General features: G+C 35.1%; 1 protein-coding gene across 2 annotated transcripts in view; it reads left to right on the top strand.

The window, feature by feature from the left end:
• Positions 1-17,629, top strand: part of LOC148952624 (major facilitator superfamily domain-containing protein 6-A-like) — a 747,865-nt gene that overhangs the window by 91,743 nt on the left and 638,493 nt on the right. For both annotated transcript variants that reach the window (XM_089089986.1, XM_089089985.1), the window contains exon 2: positions 15,642-15,966. In XM_089089986.1, coding sequence (XP_088946112.1) covers positions 15,661-15,966 — 306 coding nt within the window. In that variant the 5' untranslated portion in view covers positions 15,642-15,660. The remainder of the gene's footprint in view (positions 1-15,641; positions 15,967-17,629) is intronic.

Below are 17,629 nucleotides of genomic sequence, written 5' to 3'. Positions count from 1 at the left end.
TAGTATTCATGTGGAAAACAGTTGACAAGGGTAACACGTGCCTGAATAAAATCCGTTTTTTAGACTCTTTCAGCTTCTCTCTAAATATTTAAGTCAATTGATTCAGGTACAGAAAAGTGACAATTTTGATACCTTCCTCCTCCTCAAACAGGGCGCCCCCGATGATTAAATGTATGATTTATTAACGTGAAAGGGTATACGTCAATATGACTATAACAACTGTGGTTCGATGCTAGATGATATGACACCCTCACCAATTGAAGCTTCCTAAACTGCTCTTACTGAGAGTGAGTGCACCACTAGCGACTACGAATTTGCTAAGAGGGGGGCAAAGGGTGGATGTAAAAATGGGTGGGATTATTGTAAACTATACTTGGCCAGTGACGTACTAACTCTTCTGGACATTGTGTGCAAAAATACGGATAAAATCTATGGGGAATTTGGGTGTGATTTAGGTTATTATTTTTCCACTCCTCATTTGGTGATGGACTTGATACTTAAAATCAGCAAAGAAGAAATAGGTCTTATAGCCGATGTGGATCAGCATCTGTTTGTAGAGAGATCAATGAGGGGTGGCTATGTTTTTCACGGGGATTGTATCATGAAAACTGATCCGACCGGACAGCAAACCGATGAAAAGTCGGACGCAGTATTTTTGGATATGAATTCTCTTTACCCATCGGCAATGTCTCACTACTGTTTGCCGTGTTGCAATTATAAATGGCTTGACAATCCGTGTGCTTCGAATTTCCCCGACATTGCTAGTGATGAGGAGAACGGGGCACAGGGATGGTTTTTTGAAATTGCCGGTGAAATACCCATGGAAATCCTTGACTCGGTAAAAGACTTTGTTTTTCCGTGCATAAATAGACCGGTGGGTAGGGACTCTCTGAGCCCCTACAATTTATCTTTAGTAAAGGATGGGAGTATGCACTGGATCCTTTCAAAATAAAAACTAATTGCCGACCTCAACCCGAAACAGAATATCGTTGTTCATCACGTGCTATTGAAATGGATGGTGTCCAATGGTTTCAAGGTCACAAAGATTCATAGCGCCCTCCAATTTGATCAAAAGCCTTACATGAAAACGTTTATTGACACCTTTGTCAGTAAGCGTTCACAAGCGAAAACGAAAGTTGAAAAAGAAGTCTATAAACTCATTTTGAACTCAGCTTTCGGTAAAATGTACGAAAGTGTACGAAACAGAAGTCGATGTGACATTGTAATCAACCCCAAAGATTGTGCTCGAATCATTGCGGATCCAAACTTCACATCGTTCGCAATCATAGACTCTGATATGGTGCTCCTAAACCGCAAGAAAAGAAACATTTTTTAAAATAAAAATATTGCAGGCGGGAGTGCAATAACTGAAATATCCAAGAAACTCATGTTGTCATTTTATTATAATGTATTCAAGGTACAGTGGCCGATTGAGGGACAAGTTCAAGTGTATTACGGGAACACTGATTAACTCCTGTTAAAAGTCCACCCTAAATATATATATCGAGATTTGCAAAATAGTAAGGACATTAGCTCAAAAATGACAGACATTAATTGAGATAAACCTGTTTACACAGAGCTATTGGAATGTCCGGCCTAGCATAAATTTTTCAAGCTAAAATCTGAATCGGGTAGTAATCTGATATCCAGTGGTGTGTTTCCTGGTCCGAAGGTATACTGCGTGGAAACGCAAAACAAGGATATCAAACAAGTTTGCAAGGGGTACCTACACACTTTGTAAAAAATAATTTCGACATGAGTGTGTATAAAAACTGTGTGGAACGTAGTTTAGTGCCAAGAGCGAATGTTATGGCGATTCGCTCTTTACAATTTAAAAACTACACAGTTAGAGTTGAGAAAAAGACCATGTCGGCCATATTGGAAAAAGTCTATGTACTTGAGGATGGTGTGAAGGTACTACCACACGGTCATTATTTAATTTCAGACCGAGCTGAATGTATAGAGTACATGAAACAACTCGGTCTAGAAAAATTAACTTAAATTCATTAAAAAAAACAAATTGGGTGGGAGGGTTTTTTGGGTAATGGGGTGTTTTTTTAATTCTTTTTTTCTTTATCACAAACAATTTTCAATGTGTGTGTGCATGTGTGCAAGGCAGATCAATTTACACTATTTAATGCCCCGGCCCGGGCCCGCGGCAGCGGGCCCCCCGCTTCCCGGCCCCGCGGTGCTTCCCGGACCGCCGCAGCAGGCCCCCTGGCCGCCGCAGTGGCCGCCCTTGGGGGGGATCCCATACCAAATGCTGTAAATAAAAGTGTTTGATATTATTTCAAGTGCATTATTCTAATAAATGTTGTATTTTTTCTATAAATAAACAAAAAAAAGTGTATTTATTTAAGTGTTTTTTGTAGTGCCTATGTAAATGTTGTATTTTTTATTATAAATAAATTTAAAAAGTGTATTTTTTTCATGTTTAATGTGATTTTTTAAATGTAGTATTTTTTAAGTATTGTTACTTTTTTATACTTAAAATAAAAGAAAATATGATCCTTTATTCGTCTTCTTCTCATTACTCTTGAACGGAGTACTAATAGGGATATTATTTAGTCGTTAGAAATCCATAGCCTACAGTTAGTTGTCTGGGTGAACTGTTGAAGGGAAAATGTATCAATTTAAAACACTGTTTAGATCATTTCTGTATGGTCCGTCAATGTCAGGCAAAACAACACTCTTAACTAAAATAATTTAAAATTGCGATAAAATGTTTATGGAAAAGCCAAAAAAAAATCTACTATTGTTGCATTATTTGGCAGGAGTCCTACGATAAAATAAAAGCAATTGGCACGACGGGATTGGTACAGTTACAATCCATACAGGGACTTGATGTTGTCACCATTATTGAGCCGAACTCTGGACTGATTATTGACGACCTGGCTGAATCTATTGAACAATGCTCCCAGGAAATGCTACAACTGTTCACTGTTCACTCGCATCATGAACAGATTTCCGTTACTCTAGTTCTACACAATCTCTTTCATCAGAGCAAATTTATGCGAACACTTGCATTGAACTGAACCTACTATATCATCTACAGAGTTGTTCGTGATTCTAGCTCACTAATAACTCTCAATAACCAAATATAACCCGGCGCCCCTAAATTTCTGCTCTCAGCGTACAATCAGGCAACTAATAAACCCTAAGGCTACATCCTATTGGATCTTAATCAAAATACACCCGAGGATCTGCGTGTGGTCACAGATATATCTGACAATGAAATTACAGTATATCTCCCCGTGAACACTAAAAAGACCTATTAGTTGCTATCATGACTCTGAAGAAACTACATGAATATAGAAATCTGTTTTCAGTTCTAAGTACTTCAAAAGCCTCGCTTAGGAAAGCCATACTCAAACATGGTATTGACAATGATTTCATTAATCTAATATCTGAACTTTGTTTAAATTTGACCGAGGGCAATGTTCAACTGCCAGACGTAGTTAAGCAACAGGCAAAGCAACATCGTTCCATTGTACGTACATCGGCCTCTAAAAAGATAGGAAAGAATTCTAAAAGTAAAAGACTTCTTCAGGCGGGCGATAGCTTTTTCACATTTTTACTGCCAATAATTGCAGGACTTGTAAACAGTTTTTTCTAGAGAGAGAGAATGGCAAAACCCTATAAATTGACTCCAATAGAACTCGCTCTCTCACCCGTGGAACACTTTGAGGACAATCCGAGTGAATTCGTTGCAAATAAGAATATTAAGGATGATAAAAACTACTTTTACATCAAAAGGCACTTCATCAGTTGAACAAAAATAAGTTCTATAAGACAAAACCCAATGCTATTGATCCCAATAAATAAAAATTTCCTCTAGAGTCTGATGCTGGAACAAAATTAAATAAGTTGGATTTGTATTAATTTTTTTCGAAAATCTGATTTCTAAGCTCCAAATCTTTTGGTTAAAAAATAAAACGACTCCTAGTTTATCTCTTGGAAAGTGGTCAAGATCATATTGAAGTTGAGAATAATGGGAAAGGGATTATAATTCAGGGCAAGAGCTATAATCTACTTGATTTAATATATGATATGGTTACCAATCGTAAAGGACTATTATCATTTGACGCTCATCTATACAACTTTCTAAATACATTAAGCTTCCCCAAAAGTCTTATTAGCAATAGACAAATTCTAAAAAAATTAAATGAACATGCATCAACAACAACAACAACAACATTAAAATATGAAGAGGAAGAAGAAGAAGAAGATTTTAAATCAATCTTGGAAAATACCAGCACACCTAGTGGAAACTTGACAATGATGGGGAGGAAAATGCGAAAACGTATCATGTCACCATCACCATCCACAACTAGTATACAAGAGGGTAGCGGACGTTAAACAACGTGTTTACGTTCATAATGGTTGAAGTTTTGAAATGTGTTTATGAAGATATTTGTGAGGTGGGGATTTTAAGTTCACCCACCACTATTTCCAAGGTCACGGGTGTTCAAACTAAAATTGTGAAGCATTATCTAAAAAATTAATCAAGTTAAGGTCTGCATAGAAATCATAGACATTTAGCTAATCAATATTAAAAAACTAAAGCTTTTTACCCATTGCATATAATGCAAGCAGATCTCCTGACTCTAGATGAGATTCAGCGACGTCACAATACACCGTACAAGTACATTCTACTTGCAATCAGTGTTTATAGTCGTTATGCATATGCAATTCCATTGCAATCAAAGAGAGGTCTGGAAGTTGATCAGGCCATTGAAAGTATTCTCGAACAGGATTCATATAAAAAAATTTAAACGGATCGCGGTAGTGAATTTGTTAATCCCCATGTTGCAAAAGAACTAGTAAAATATAGTACACTGCTCTATCATAGTCATAGTCCTATAAAGGCTGCATTGGCCGAACGATTGATAAGAACTATTCGACTTTTAATTTCAAGATATTGTGCATTGAAAAATACACCGGCTTTTATTCATGATTTAGATAAAATCATGTTGATCTATAATCTACGACCTCATCGATCATTGTCCCACTCATCCCCAACGGAAGTTCATCATTCTGATCATGATACAATTGACACCTTTCATAAACAATATTCCAATGAATCGATTGTCAGGAAGAAAAATAAATTCAATGTTGGTGATACTGTTCGAATTAATAAAACAAATAATGTTTTTGAAAAGGGGAATTACTTGTGGTCCACAGAACTTTTTAAAGTGGCAAAAATCCTAGACACTAAACCAATAAATTATCGCCTGCGCGATACCAAAGATGAAGAGATTCTCGGCGGTTTTTATGACTAAGAACTACAAAAGTTAAAAATAATACTGAAATCTATCAAATTGAAAAGATATTGAAGACACGTACTCACAGGGGTAGGAAACAGTTACTTGTTCGGTGGCTAGGATACACATCTAATTTTTACTTTTGTATTGGTGTTGAAGATAATGTAAATACCCAATAATTTCTTTGTAACTTTAATATCAAACGCTTCTGATTCTCTCTACAATGACATGAGTAGGAAAAGAGATTTTTGGACGAAACTCTCCCCCACCATAAAATTCGGCGTCGCGCATAAAATGACTTTTGTCAACTGTATTCTCAAAAATATCTATGATATCCTGAGAAAGGATCGTGTGTATGACATTAGACTTATACCATTTGATTGGACACTCTGTAGACTATGAATGTGTTAAAGCACTTAAATCTAGCGAATATCCAAATGCCAAATTGAAATATATTAAATACGATAATATGACAAATTTGTGTCGTACAATCAATAGAAAAATATCATATCGTAGGAATGGTTTATTTCTTTTTAATTATTCATTGGAAGCCGATAGGATTTACATTACGTCACCTGTTGACACTGAAATAATTATTCTAAATGATAATCTGAGAGACATTCTTGGCTTTAATCAGAATATGATCAATGGGAAAAATGCTGGCACCGTTTACGGGATGGATCAAGTTATTTTTGCTGATTATCCACCTGGTTTCGCCTCGGACTCTTGCATATTTCTCTATGCATCCTTTGTGAAAAACATCGAGAGTCGGTAATTCAAATGTCCCCTCCTACGTGTTCTTGAACGAAAAACATCTCATGAACTTGTTCATCACTATAATATAAAGCATCTTCAGTATGTTACTGTAAACACTTCGTATTTGTAACTCTGTCAGTTAACACTAAGAAGTGAATTGGGGGATCCTCTAGCAATAACAAAAGGCTTAACAGTGATTACATGTAATTTTCGACCCATTGTCAGTGACAGTAAAATCACTTAAAATGAAAAATAGAAGAATTCCATTTGTCTGTCCCCATATCGATTGTTATGTTGGTGCTCTGGGTCCCCGTCAAATAGACAATGGATTGGACTACTACAAGGGACGTTCTACTATGTCTGGCTATGGTCTTGGTAGCTGGTTTGCTAGGCTATTTCGTTCTGCACTACCCCTTGCCAGAAAATATCTTGTACCTGCTGCATCAAATTTTGCTGCCTCCACAGTACAGGACTGAGGGTCGGGAAAGAATTTCAAGGAGAGTGTTAAGAAAAATATTAGATCTTCAGCAATAATTAATGTGGAGTAATTAAAAACTCGACGAAATGGAGAGGGAATGTGAAGAATGCGCTTATGTTATTCCCTTACCAGGGTCCACTAGTGTAGAAATCGCAGGGAATCACAGAGGCAATCAAGTACTGCTACACGGAAAAGGAGTAATCAAAAGAAGAAGAAGAAAAATAAATGGAGTGTTAAATTAAAGAAGAGTTGTTTCCTTTAAGATGACTTATCTCCCCCACAAGGAATCATATCCATCAATTAGTTCCTCATTGAATCTATTCAATGCTGAAAATGTTGATGTCAGTGTTAAGTATGGCTAGTATGAACAATTTCACCCCCAACAATCCCTTTCGGAAAATAGACAGTTTCAAATATTTTCTAATGAAGACCACTTCATTGATTTGTCATCAGCATTTATTGATTTAAATGTTGCGCTTAAGAAAAAGTCAGATAATACAAGTCCAACGTCTGGTGATGGTCTCTCCAATGAAACCTGTATTCTACACAATCTGTTCAGAAAAATTAATGTATTTATTAATGAAAAATTGGTGAGCACTAGCAATAATTTATCCAACAATGCAAGCTACACACAATTTATGATGATTACACCAAAGGCATACAAGGAGTTGAGAGGACAATCATTGGGCTATGAATATCGATCAGGTGTTTATACCGACGGCGAGTTGAATACTGCAGTGACCCAGGAGTTTCATCTGGCTGGAAAATTAAATCATGAGATATTCAATATATCCCAATGGCTACCCCCCCAAAGTCAAGATTGACATAAAATTACAGATGGCCCCATCGAATTTCATTTTGAGAAAAATACTTACTGCAGCACCCGATGCAAATGTCATTATCACATCGGCAAATCACCACGTCCGAAAACAACAGGTTATGAGCTCTGTTGCATTGGCAGTGGAAAAGTTAAGAGCCAACGGTAACAACATTAAACTTCTTTTCGCCCATACGATCACCAATCAACGGCACATTGCCACCGGCTCTCGTAGCTATAGCGATTCATCAATTATCAATGGAGAAATCCCATCAAAATTGGCTTTGGCCTTTGTGAAGAGTGGCTTTGCCGTTGGATCCTGGACTGAATCCCCCCATGATTTTAATTTTTTTGGTCTATCTAGCCTTGTGTGTAAAGTGAATGGTATTCCATTGTACACCCTATCATTTGACAAAAAATCCTATAGAACTCTGTACGAGTTGACCATGCAATCCCTAGATCATGACTCCCAACTATTTGAAAATGAAATAACCGGTTCAATGTTTTCAAAAAGTCATGGGGTTATTGTTTTGGACTTGTCAGGGACTCAGGATATGAGCATAGTACGAACAGGGAATGTACGTTTAGAGTGTACATTTGCCGATACTTTGACTGAGAGTATCACGCTAATATCACTGAGTTAATTTGAAACCTATTGGGAAATCACACCCGGCGGCAGTGTTCTACTAGACCTAGCACCATGAACACAAACCAAATAATCAACGTATTTAGTATGGATCTATACATGTCCCAGTACAAGTCCTACTGTATACCTTTGGACTAGATTGAAAAAATTTCAAGTGTTAACAATACCCTAATCATTGTTAATAGCAGTCCATCGACATTGAAGACTGGCCATTGGCTATGCATCCTTCAAACGGCGAAGAATTTTGAATTTTTTTATCCTCTTGGCCTATCGTATAAATTCTAAACTCCATACATCAGCAACTTTATTGAAAGCAGTGGGAAAACCATTATTCAAAATCAACGAAGAGTACAGGATTTAACGACCAAGACATGTGGCTTTCATGCACTACTCTTTTTCACGTTCAGATATCGTGACTATACCTACAAGCATTTTCTGAACATTTACGTTGATTTAACTCGATTGAACGACTTTCTAGTGGAAAATATACTTACAAGCGTATTTAAATTTGATTTTAGTGCGCTACAAACAAAACGTTCAAAAAATGTATGTGAAATTGTATATTAATAAATGAAAAAAATTTAATACATGATAAAACGACTTGTCTACTTTTTAGATTTCATCTTCTACTAGGTATAGGTATTTGTCGATAACAACTAGTGGAGGTAGATCATCTGAATTCACAGTATACTGATCCTGATGTACTGCAATGGCGGGGTCACATTTTCTACAGTAGAGTGTGACTTCACTCTTGTCATATCTCTTTGTATAGTCAATGATATTATTCTCATTCATTTTGTAAAATTCGCATGTTTCAATTTTCTTATTTGAAGCAATCTCACTAACAGTGTCCTCAAGTGACGAATCACATTCCGTCACAGCCAAATAACAATCAGTGGGTTTATAATCATAACTCCCATTGTCATCACAACGATGACGTAGAAACCATATTCTTTTTTTGTTCCAACAGTTGAATCGCTGACCCGGTTCCTCCTCCCAGAACAATCTAAAACCACAACGATACCAATCTCGTAGCAATAAACTAAAATCACGCTTAGGGTTCTTTCCAATCATACCGGGATATGTATTCTTCCACTGATTACATTTATCATAGCGACAATTGGAGCAAAGGTGCCCTCTAGGATGAGAGTCACACACCTCTTCAAGACAGGAATTACAATCTTTAATTTGTACAGCATATACTTTATGCATTTTACACGGGTTGCAGAATCTACACTTTCTATCATACACATCAATCATTGTGCAATCCTCACATGATGACCAACTGCCCAGTGTGTACATACATAGGGGACATGTATGGAACATTTTTTCATGTGTTGACACTCTCACTGCCACAATGAAACTGTGCTAGCAATAACGAAAAATTGTCTGAGATAGAGAGAGAGGAGTAAATGCCATCTTTCTCATGAAAAAAAGTCCTAAATTTCTAAACTAATGTTTAAAAGCATATCCACAATATCATTTTGCCGTGTCGTGATCAATATATCAATAAATTGTGTAAATGCATTTGGACCACGATGTATAAGCTTCATACAATAGTCTAATGATGGAGAATCAGTTTTCATTATATTGACAAGCATTCCCCGAGAAAATATCTTCCTTTGAATAGACAGCTCTAGAAAATCGTAATATAGAATCAAACGTTTTTCTATAAGCACTAGATTCCTCATGATTCGCTCTTTCTCAAATCTATCCATTTTTTTTTAGAGTCCTAACACTCTCACAACCAACTTCAGACTAACCAGAATTTTTTCTACTCTAAAAAATATACGCTAATCTACTATAGAAAGAAAAATACATTTTTTTTTAAGTAGAATAATTTTATTTAAACATAAATTATAAAAAAACAAACGCCAAGGAACCTTTCGGTTCGTTAGGCCATCTCCAACTTCCAACACATATTTCAATATAAATAAACAAAAACAAAACATTACCCCCCGCCGACGGACAAACAAAACAACGCAACTAGAAATTCCACTATGGCACTACTAAATAAATCAAAAATAAAATTAAAAATAAAAAAAAATCAAACAAACTGATAAATATTATTACATAAATCCCTCAATTTTCCCCGGAAAATACTTCGGTCATGCTCACGCACAACCCCAATTGGTAAATGACTCCAGGAGCTCGGCAAAACATGCCGAGCAGAGAGCTATGACTGGGTTGTTTCACACTGCGGCAGCCGAAAAGCATCTGTATCTCTTGTATTATAATTGTGAAGATCCATACCAGTTATAAACATGCCATTAAAACACTCTGAGGTAAAGTTATTAATAATATCAAACATTAGCATAGATCGATAGAAAAGGAATATACCTGCTAGAGGAAGAAATTTTATTTTCAGCTTATTCAACCTAGTCCACTTTTCAATCAAACTTATATCATGTTCAACTGCTCAGATCAACTCTTTTTCAGTTCTTGCGCATACCGTTAAATTAGTATCATCAGCAAATAAAACTAACGCTTTTACAGGGATCAAATTTGGGTCTCCACTGTTTATTGAATCAACAATATTAGATAAAACTCCTCATAGATCATTAATATATACAGCAAATAATAGTGGACCAAGGGGAGATCCCTGTGAGACTCCAGACTCGAAATCATATTCACATGTAGCTTGTTTTTCATCATCCGAATATAATGTTTATCACTTAGGTAAGAATTCAACAGATTCAGAGCTCTTCCTCTGATACCGGCATTATCTAACTTACACAATAGAATTTCATGGTCCACAGAATCGAACGCTTTTAAAATATCTAAAAATACAGTTATGACCTTAAGATGTTTATCAAGGCCATCATTAACCAACGTTGTAAGAAACTGAACTGCATGCTCTGTAGAATGTTTTTTTCTGAAACAAAATTGGTTCTTAAAGAAAAATCCTTTCTTCTCTAGAAATGTCTCAATCCTTAGGCCTAATATCTTCTCCATTATTCTAGCTATAATTGGAAGCAGTGATATTGCTCTATAGTTACTAGGATCTTCTCGGTCACCTGACATAAAAATTGGCACTATTTTTGCAGTTTTAAACGGCCGAGGGAAGATTCCATCCTTAAAACACCCACTAATATGTTCGACAAGTTGATTCTTAATAAAAGGAAAAATTTCTTTCTGGACGTGGAGGGATAGAAAATCTGATCCAGCGGAATTATTCTCTATTCCAGAAATCACTGTTAACACTTCACTTTCATTCGTATTTTGCAGCCACATACTTGTTTCACTAGCTGCCCCAATATATTGGTGAAACAACCCTACGTTTTTATGTATACTTACTGACTGTCTAATTTCATTAGCAACGTTAGAAAAATGATCGGCCAGTATTTCATTAAAATCTGCCTGGTATTGTTCACTTCCACATGACTTCTTGTCAATTCATCCAATTATCGACCGAATAACTTTCCAAGTCTTCAAAGAGCTATCTCTACACGACTCAAACATTCTCGAGTAATAATCCTTTTTTGCTTTTCTTAACAATTTATTGAGCGCGTTATTATAGTTCTTATAAATATTTCGGTCTAATTCTCGGTCAGTAATTTTACTAACTTTATACAATGCATGCCTCCTCTTGATGCTAGCCAAAAGACTGCGGGATAGCATGCGGGACAGCTTTTTTGCCATGGCTTCTTTCATTTTTTTTTCTTTATAGTTGTCTTAATACACACTTCATTGATCAAATTTGTGACTTTTTCATACCACAGTGCAAACCTGTCACCATAATTCGCGGATTCACTTAAACAACTCCAATCACATTCCTCAAGTCACTCTTTCATTTTATTAATACTTGATTTATCAAAATAAGAATATTGTTTATTTCTATTATTAGAATCATTATGCATGTCTTTTCAAATATCTATACACAACATAATTGAAAAGTGATCGAACACATAATTTAGGATTACGATTGGGCTATCATATTTAACACTCGGAAAAATATTATCTATCAAAGTTTCAGACGACGTCTCAGTAATACGAGTACACACATCTATTACTGGGTGAAGATTAAAACTAAACATAAGATTACAAAAGTTATTAGGAACCACATTTTCCCTATTTCTCATATCAATATTAAAATCACCCATCACAAAACAATGGGCCAAAGATGGTAGTTACATCAGCTAAGACTCCATATAATCCATAAATTGTTGTAAAGAACATGAAGGAGTTCTATATACAATTACTACATAAAATGTATCCTTATTCATTTCAACCTGCAAAACCATACTCTCAAATACCATTTCAACAGATACTGATAAATTTTCTCTTACCTTAGAAGTAAGGCTTGACTTTATATTCGCTGCAAGCCCACCATGTTGATGCATCATTCTATTCTCCCCATAAAACGACTAACCATTAATATCAAGTAGCAAGTCATTACGATCATTAAGTCAAATCTCAGTCAACCCAAAAATATTTATATCACTCACACTATCACACAACTCAGAAATGTACCTAAAACTACTGTTTAACCCTTGACAATTCAAATTCATCAACATAGGTTTCCCAGGGTTATTGGGTGAAAATATATCAATGGGGAAAGAATACCTAGCTGGTGGTCCCAGTCTCATACTCCACTTATCATCACCATCCTGGAGCACCCTATCAACCTCTTCATAAAAGTTTACCCTATTATTTTCTAGTAGTACCAACTTTTCATTAATCCCTGACATTTTTCTTACCATAATAACCATATACTGCAAAGCCCATCGGCGAAGTTTCACTATATGAACTATCAAAAACTCGAACACTAATATAAATATAACTAAGAAACACTGCTGAATCACTTTTCCATGTTTTTTCTTTTTCATCACTATCATCATTCTTTTTTAGCACCTAACCTAGCTAATTATAACACAACAACTAAATGTAAAATAATGAAAATAAATACTTATTACATCCATCACATAAATTAAAACTAAGAAAAAAATCTTTAGCAATTCCCTATCAAAAGCTATGAACCTGAGAAAATTTGCCTGATTCTCAAAAAAAGGAACAAACACCCCAAAAATCTGAAATAAATTAATGAAAACAAGGAAATTCACAATTTCCCATTGGAAACAATGACAATTTAAATCTAACACTTCGCCCATCATTTCCCCTTCTCTGCATTTATTCATTTGCCACTAATAGAGAACTAAAACGTCATAGAGAGACACTTGAGGGCTCAATTGAAAAGAAATCACTACATCCAGTGTCACTTATAAATAATATATATATATATATATATATATATATATATATATATATATATATATATATATATATATATATATATCACCAACTACTAAATCAAAAAAAAAGAAAAAAAGGGTCCCTCCCAGAAATCAGGCAACAAAATGAGACAAATAATAAATTATAACACAACAACTAAATGAAATAACAACGAACATAAACACTTATTATTTCCGTCTCATAAATTAAAACTAAGAAAGAAAAAAAACTTATAACCTCATATGATAACCACTACAATAAATAAATAACAAAAATAATAATAAATAACAAAAAAACAACTTCATTTTTCACAACACAATTCAATTTTTTTTTCCAAGCCTCCCTTGATGGACTCCACTTGTGCATTCTTTCATAATGCATAGGCTATTCTGGTATATGAACATTTTTACTGTTGATCACTATATTGCCTAGAAAATTGTCTGGGATCTGTTCCATCGTATACTTATCCACAGGAGCATTTGCATGACGTCGAATGCACAAAAGAGGTGGTACTGACTTTGTAACCCAAACGTCCAATTCGCGAATTTGGCAGTCGTTAATTTTCTTTCTAAGTGCTAGTAATTTCTGACGAGTTTCTCTAACCGAAAAGGGGCATATCATCCGTCAAATAGATATTTGAAAAGTTCATGACAACTTTTCTATTTAGTTTTTTAGCGTTCTTCAACAAAGCCAGTCGAGTCTCTATACTATGCATCTCAATCTTGATAAATTTTTTCTCCTTTCCATATTCCAAAACCGAGAAATCACAGTTCTGCTCAGATTCCAAACCGTCTTTAACAACCTTCTTAAACACATTTTTGGCTGATTCCACATCGTTCGCCAAAACATTCCATAAAATCACGTTCTTGCGAGTTTCTTTACTTTCTACTCGCTGGAGATTATAATTAACTGCAGACAACTTGTTTGTTAACCTACCATTTTCATTAGCCAAAACTGAAATTTGCACCTTTAGATTTGACGCCTCATCTTCTATGGCGGAAATTCGCAGCTTTAATTCAACAATTTCCTTATTTGAATCCGTCACAGATTTCTCCACTTCCATCAATGGGTTTTCCACGGTTTTCATACTATCAGTTAGACCTTGTAGAGCAGTTGAGTTGTCCTTTACTGTTGCTAAGATAATAGCTATGTTGTCAGCTAACGATTTGATTGACAATTCTTCAACCGATGTTCCTGAAGAAACATTTGAGATGTTTGAGCTGTCAAGTTCTTGTTGCTTCTTTCGTTTTTTTTGACATCTCCAATGAAACCTTGCAGACAAATTTAAAGTATACAAAAGAATGTGCTCACCTTGAAAGCTCCTTATTTTACCCACGTGGAGCAAAACGTGCAATTTGCTTAATCGGCTATTAATTAAGCCACGGCAAACAGCTTAAATCTCAAACATTCAGCTCCTAATTTGCCAAATCTCTCCAGATAAACGATTATCCTGCTGTTATTATCCGCAAAAAACGAAACTACCTGCATGGATGCATTCAGGTAAATTTAATTTCGTAACAATGAAATCACTATCTGAATAGTTCAAATTATAATCCTTAAACTGGTTTAGCTCTTCACACTTTGAACTCTGAAAGTGAACTGATTTAGAAACAATTTTATTGAGCATAATTACAACAATAATATTCACTAATGCATTTTGTTCTCATCAATATATTTCTATAGGACATCTAATGCTGCCCGAAGTTTATTTATATGGAGAATATTCACTTTTCCAGCAAAACATAGTTGCTCCTCCTGCTTAAATTTGCTTAATGATATCACGTATCTAGCATACATATCGTCCCATTCAAGGTATAGTCTACAGCCACCGGTTATTTCCACAGCCACATTGGGTACTCGTATATCGTTGATGCTGCCGGCTCCATCATTAATCTCCAATAATGTAAATACACCACTCATTTTTCTCTACTAATATCCTCTCAAATAAACTATTATCTCTGAATTCAATTCTCTTACTAATATGAACTTTAATGAAAACCATCCCTTTTATTCATATACCAATTATCAGTCGAGTTATTGTATAGTGGATAACCACCGAAGTCTCTAATTGGCTTCTAAAAAATGTCTTCGTCAAACGAGACATTCATTATGCACTTCATCTCAATAATAAAAAACCTTGCCAGCTTTTTAGAATGCACATGTCTAAGTATAGTGTCAAAGGCATGGGTTTTCTTGTGCAATTCAGTGTATTTTTTCATGTATTTTTTCAATCAATAGACCCATTACTACTCATACATATCTGGCCTTAACTATTTCACTTTGGTAGTTCTCCCTCAGTATTTCTGTTCCTATTCTGCTTACATATCAAACTTTTTTTATCTCCATTAACTTTAATGGTAAGCCTTCCATCTAAACTTTACACTTTTATCTTTGGATAATGGTAATATATTTTACAAGTATTGGTTTCAATTTTTAATTTCATTTCAGGAACATTCTTCGGAGTCATATGCAGCGTCAACGTTCTGAGGATCAAATATGCACCTACGTAAACGGAGAGACGCTCGTTCTTGTAAACCCAAGCAGAGAAATGACCCCTTTAGCTTTAATTCGCCTTACCAATTCCGAATCAAAGCTATGTCGTAGCCATGGGAAGATGGACCATCTTCCGTTCATTCTTAACAAAATTGATTCTGCTTACAGCACTATGCTTCTTATGGAAATGAATCAACCAATCAGTTTTTCAAGTAAAACAATTTCTGAAAAAGAAGAAAGAACTAAGTTCGTGGCAAAACATCTGATTCGGTTAGGAAAGGTATGGCATTTTTTTTTTAAGTACCAAGTAGATAATTTCGGAGACCACACTGCCTTTCCATGACGATAAAATAAAAGTTCAAAATAGAGATAAAATCCTTTTTAATAGACAGTGCATAGAGATTCACAAAAATACCAGATATTTCGGTCACATATACAGTGACCGTCATCAGTAGTAAAACTATAACTTTTATTTTATCGTTAAGTACCAAGAACATTAAAACAAAAACCTTTTTTGTTTTAAAAGGGTTTTAAAACACCCTGGAGCCATCTTAGGTCTATTCATACCTGAAAAACTATATATTCAAAGATTTTTTTAGCTGTTTGGAAATTACAAAGGTGTCACACTTCCGTCAGTGTTGCCAGATGGAATAGTAAAAAGACAAGCAAAACTAATTTTTAATTTGAAAGCACTTTTCGTCCACACAAATTTAAACATTAACATTATATTTATTTAAAAGAGAACTAAACTCTGAAAGGAAAGTTACCTGTTTTTAAGGATTTTGGGGTTATTTGCCTTCAGCATTTCTTTCGTTGATTTTTTCCCCTGCTTCTATTCCTTAAATTCGGTGCCCACTAATGCCAAAACTTCAATACTGTAGATATAGGTCTATACATTAAAACAGAGTTTCAAGTTTTTCATATTTTATAAGATATTTATGGTTGTGTACGTTTCTGCTTAAATAGCTCAAACAATCAGATTCACAAGCAGTAGAATCCTCAACATAAGCTGATTTTTGGATTTTTTACCCGTCCTCCACCCGGTACGAAAAAAACTCTTAAGTATGTGGCTTTTCAAGGGTAGATGTTGATTTATTATTGTTGAAGATATTATTAAATTCCCACAAAAGTCAAACTGATGATTGAATTTTATGATAAACTTTTTTCGGTAATTGTGTCTTATAGCCACCACACTCAAGTTCTGTCGAGAATTGAAGTTTGGTTAATGCTAATGAAATAAAACAAAATATAATAAAAATATAACACTTTATCAACAAAATTATGAAAACTACAACAAACAATTATAGAAGGGGGGGGGGGGTCAGACCGCATTATATCAAATACGTAACCTAAACTAACATAACTTAATCCAACCTGACTAAACCTAACCAAAATGCTAACTAAATATTTAATTAAAATATAGCTACAATGTAGTTTCTTACCGAGTCGAAGCTAATATTGTCTGGTATAAAGACCATGAAAACCATTACTGTCTCATGTTCCCGATAGAAGATCTTGAGTGTGATGGCTAGAAGACAAAAGCACCATATTTTCTTCGGCTTTTTACGCTAAAATGTAAAAAATGGGGAGTTAAGGATGCCAACTAGAGCTCTTAAATTTAAGATAAGCTTCAAAACGATAAGAAAGAAAGTAGAAGAATTGATAAAAAAAAACAATTCTTTTTTCAAAAAAAGAAGAATGATTTCAAAACTTAAAGTGAGCAGGAATTACCTTGCATATGCCGGATCAATGCCTCCCTAAATCCCAACTCTTAATGCTAGGAATATGATCAGAGGCCAGTCAGAAGGGCACCCAACATAATCCATAGATCATTCCTCTGGAAACACCTAACATCTTCGTCTTATGCAGTGTCCACGTTTCAGAACCATACTTGACCAATATCTTCTGTGTACCTTCCAATATACTAGTCTTGTATTAAAAGC

The sequence above is a fragment of the Artemia sp. Qi Xiang Cuo genome, chromosome 5 (assembly GCF_049724085.1).
Source record: "Artemia sp. Qi Xiang Cuo chromosome 5, ASM4972408v1, whole genome shotgun sequence".
Classification (NCBI taxonomy): domain Eukaryota; kingdom Metazoa; phylum Arthropoda; class Branchiopoda; order Anostraca; family Artemiidae; genus Artemia; species Artemia sp. Qi Xiang Cuo.
Note: the sequence above shows the minus strand (reverse complement) of the source record. Positions and strands in the feature narration are given on the sequence as shown.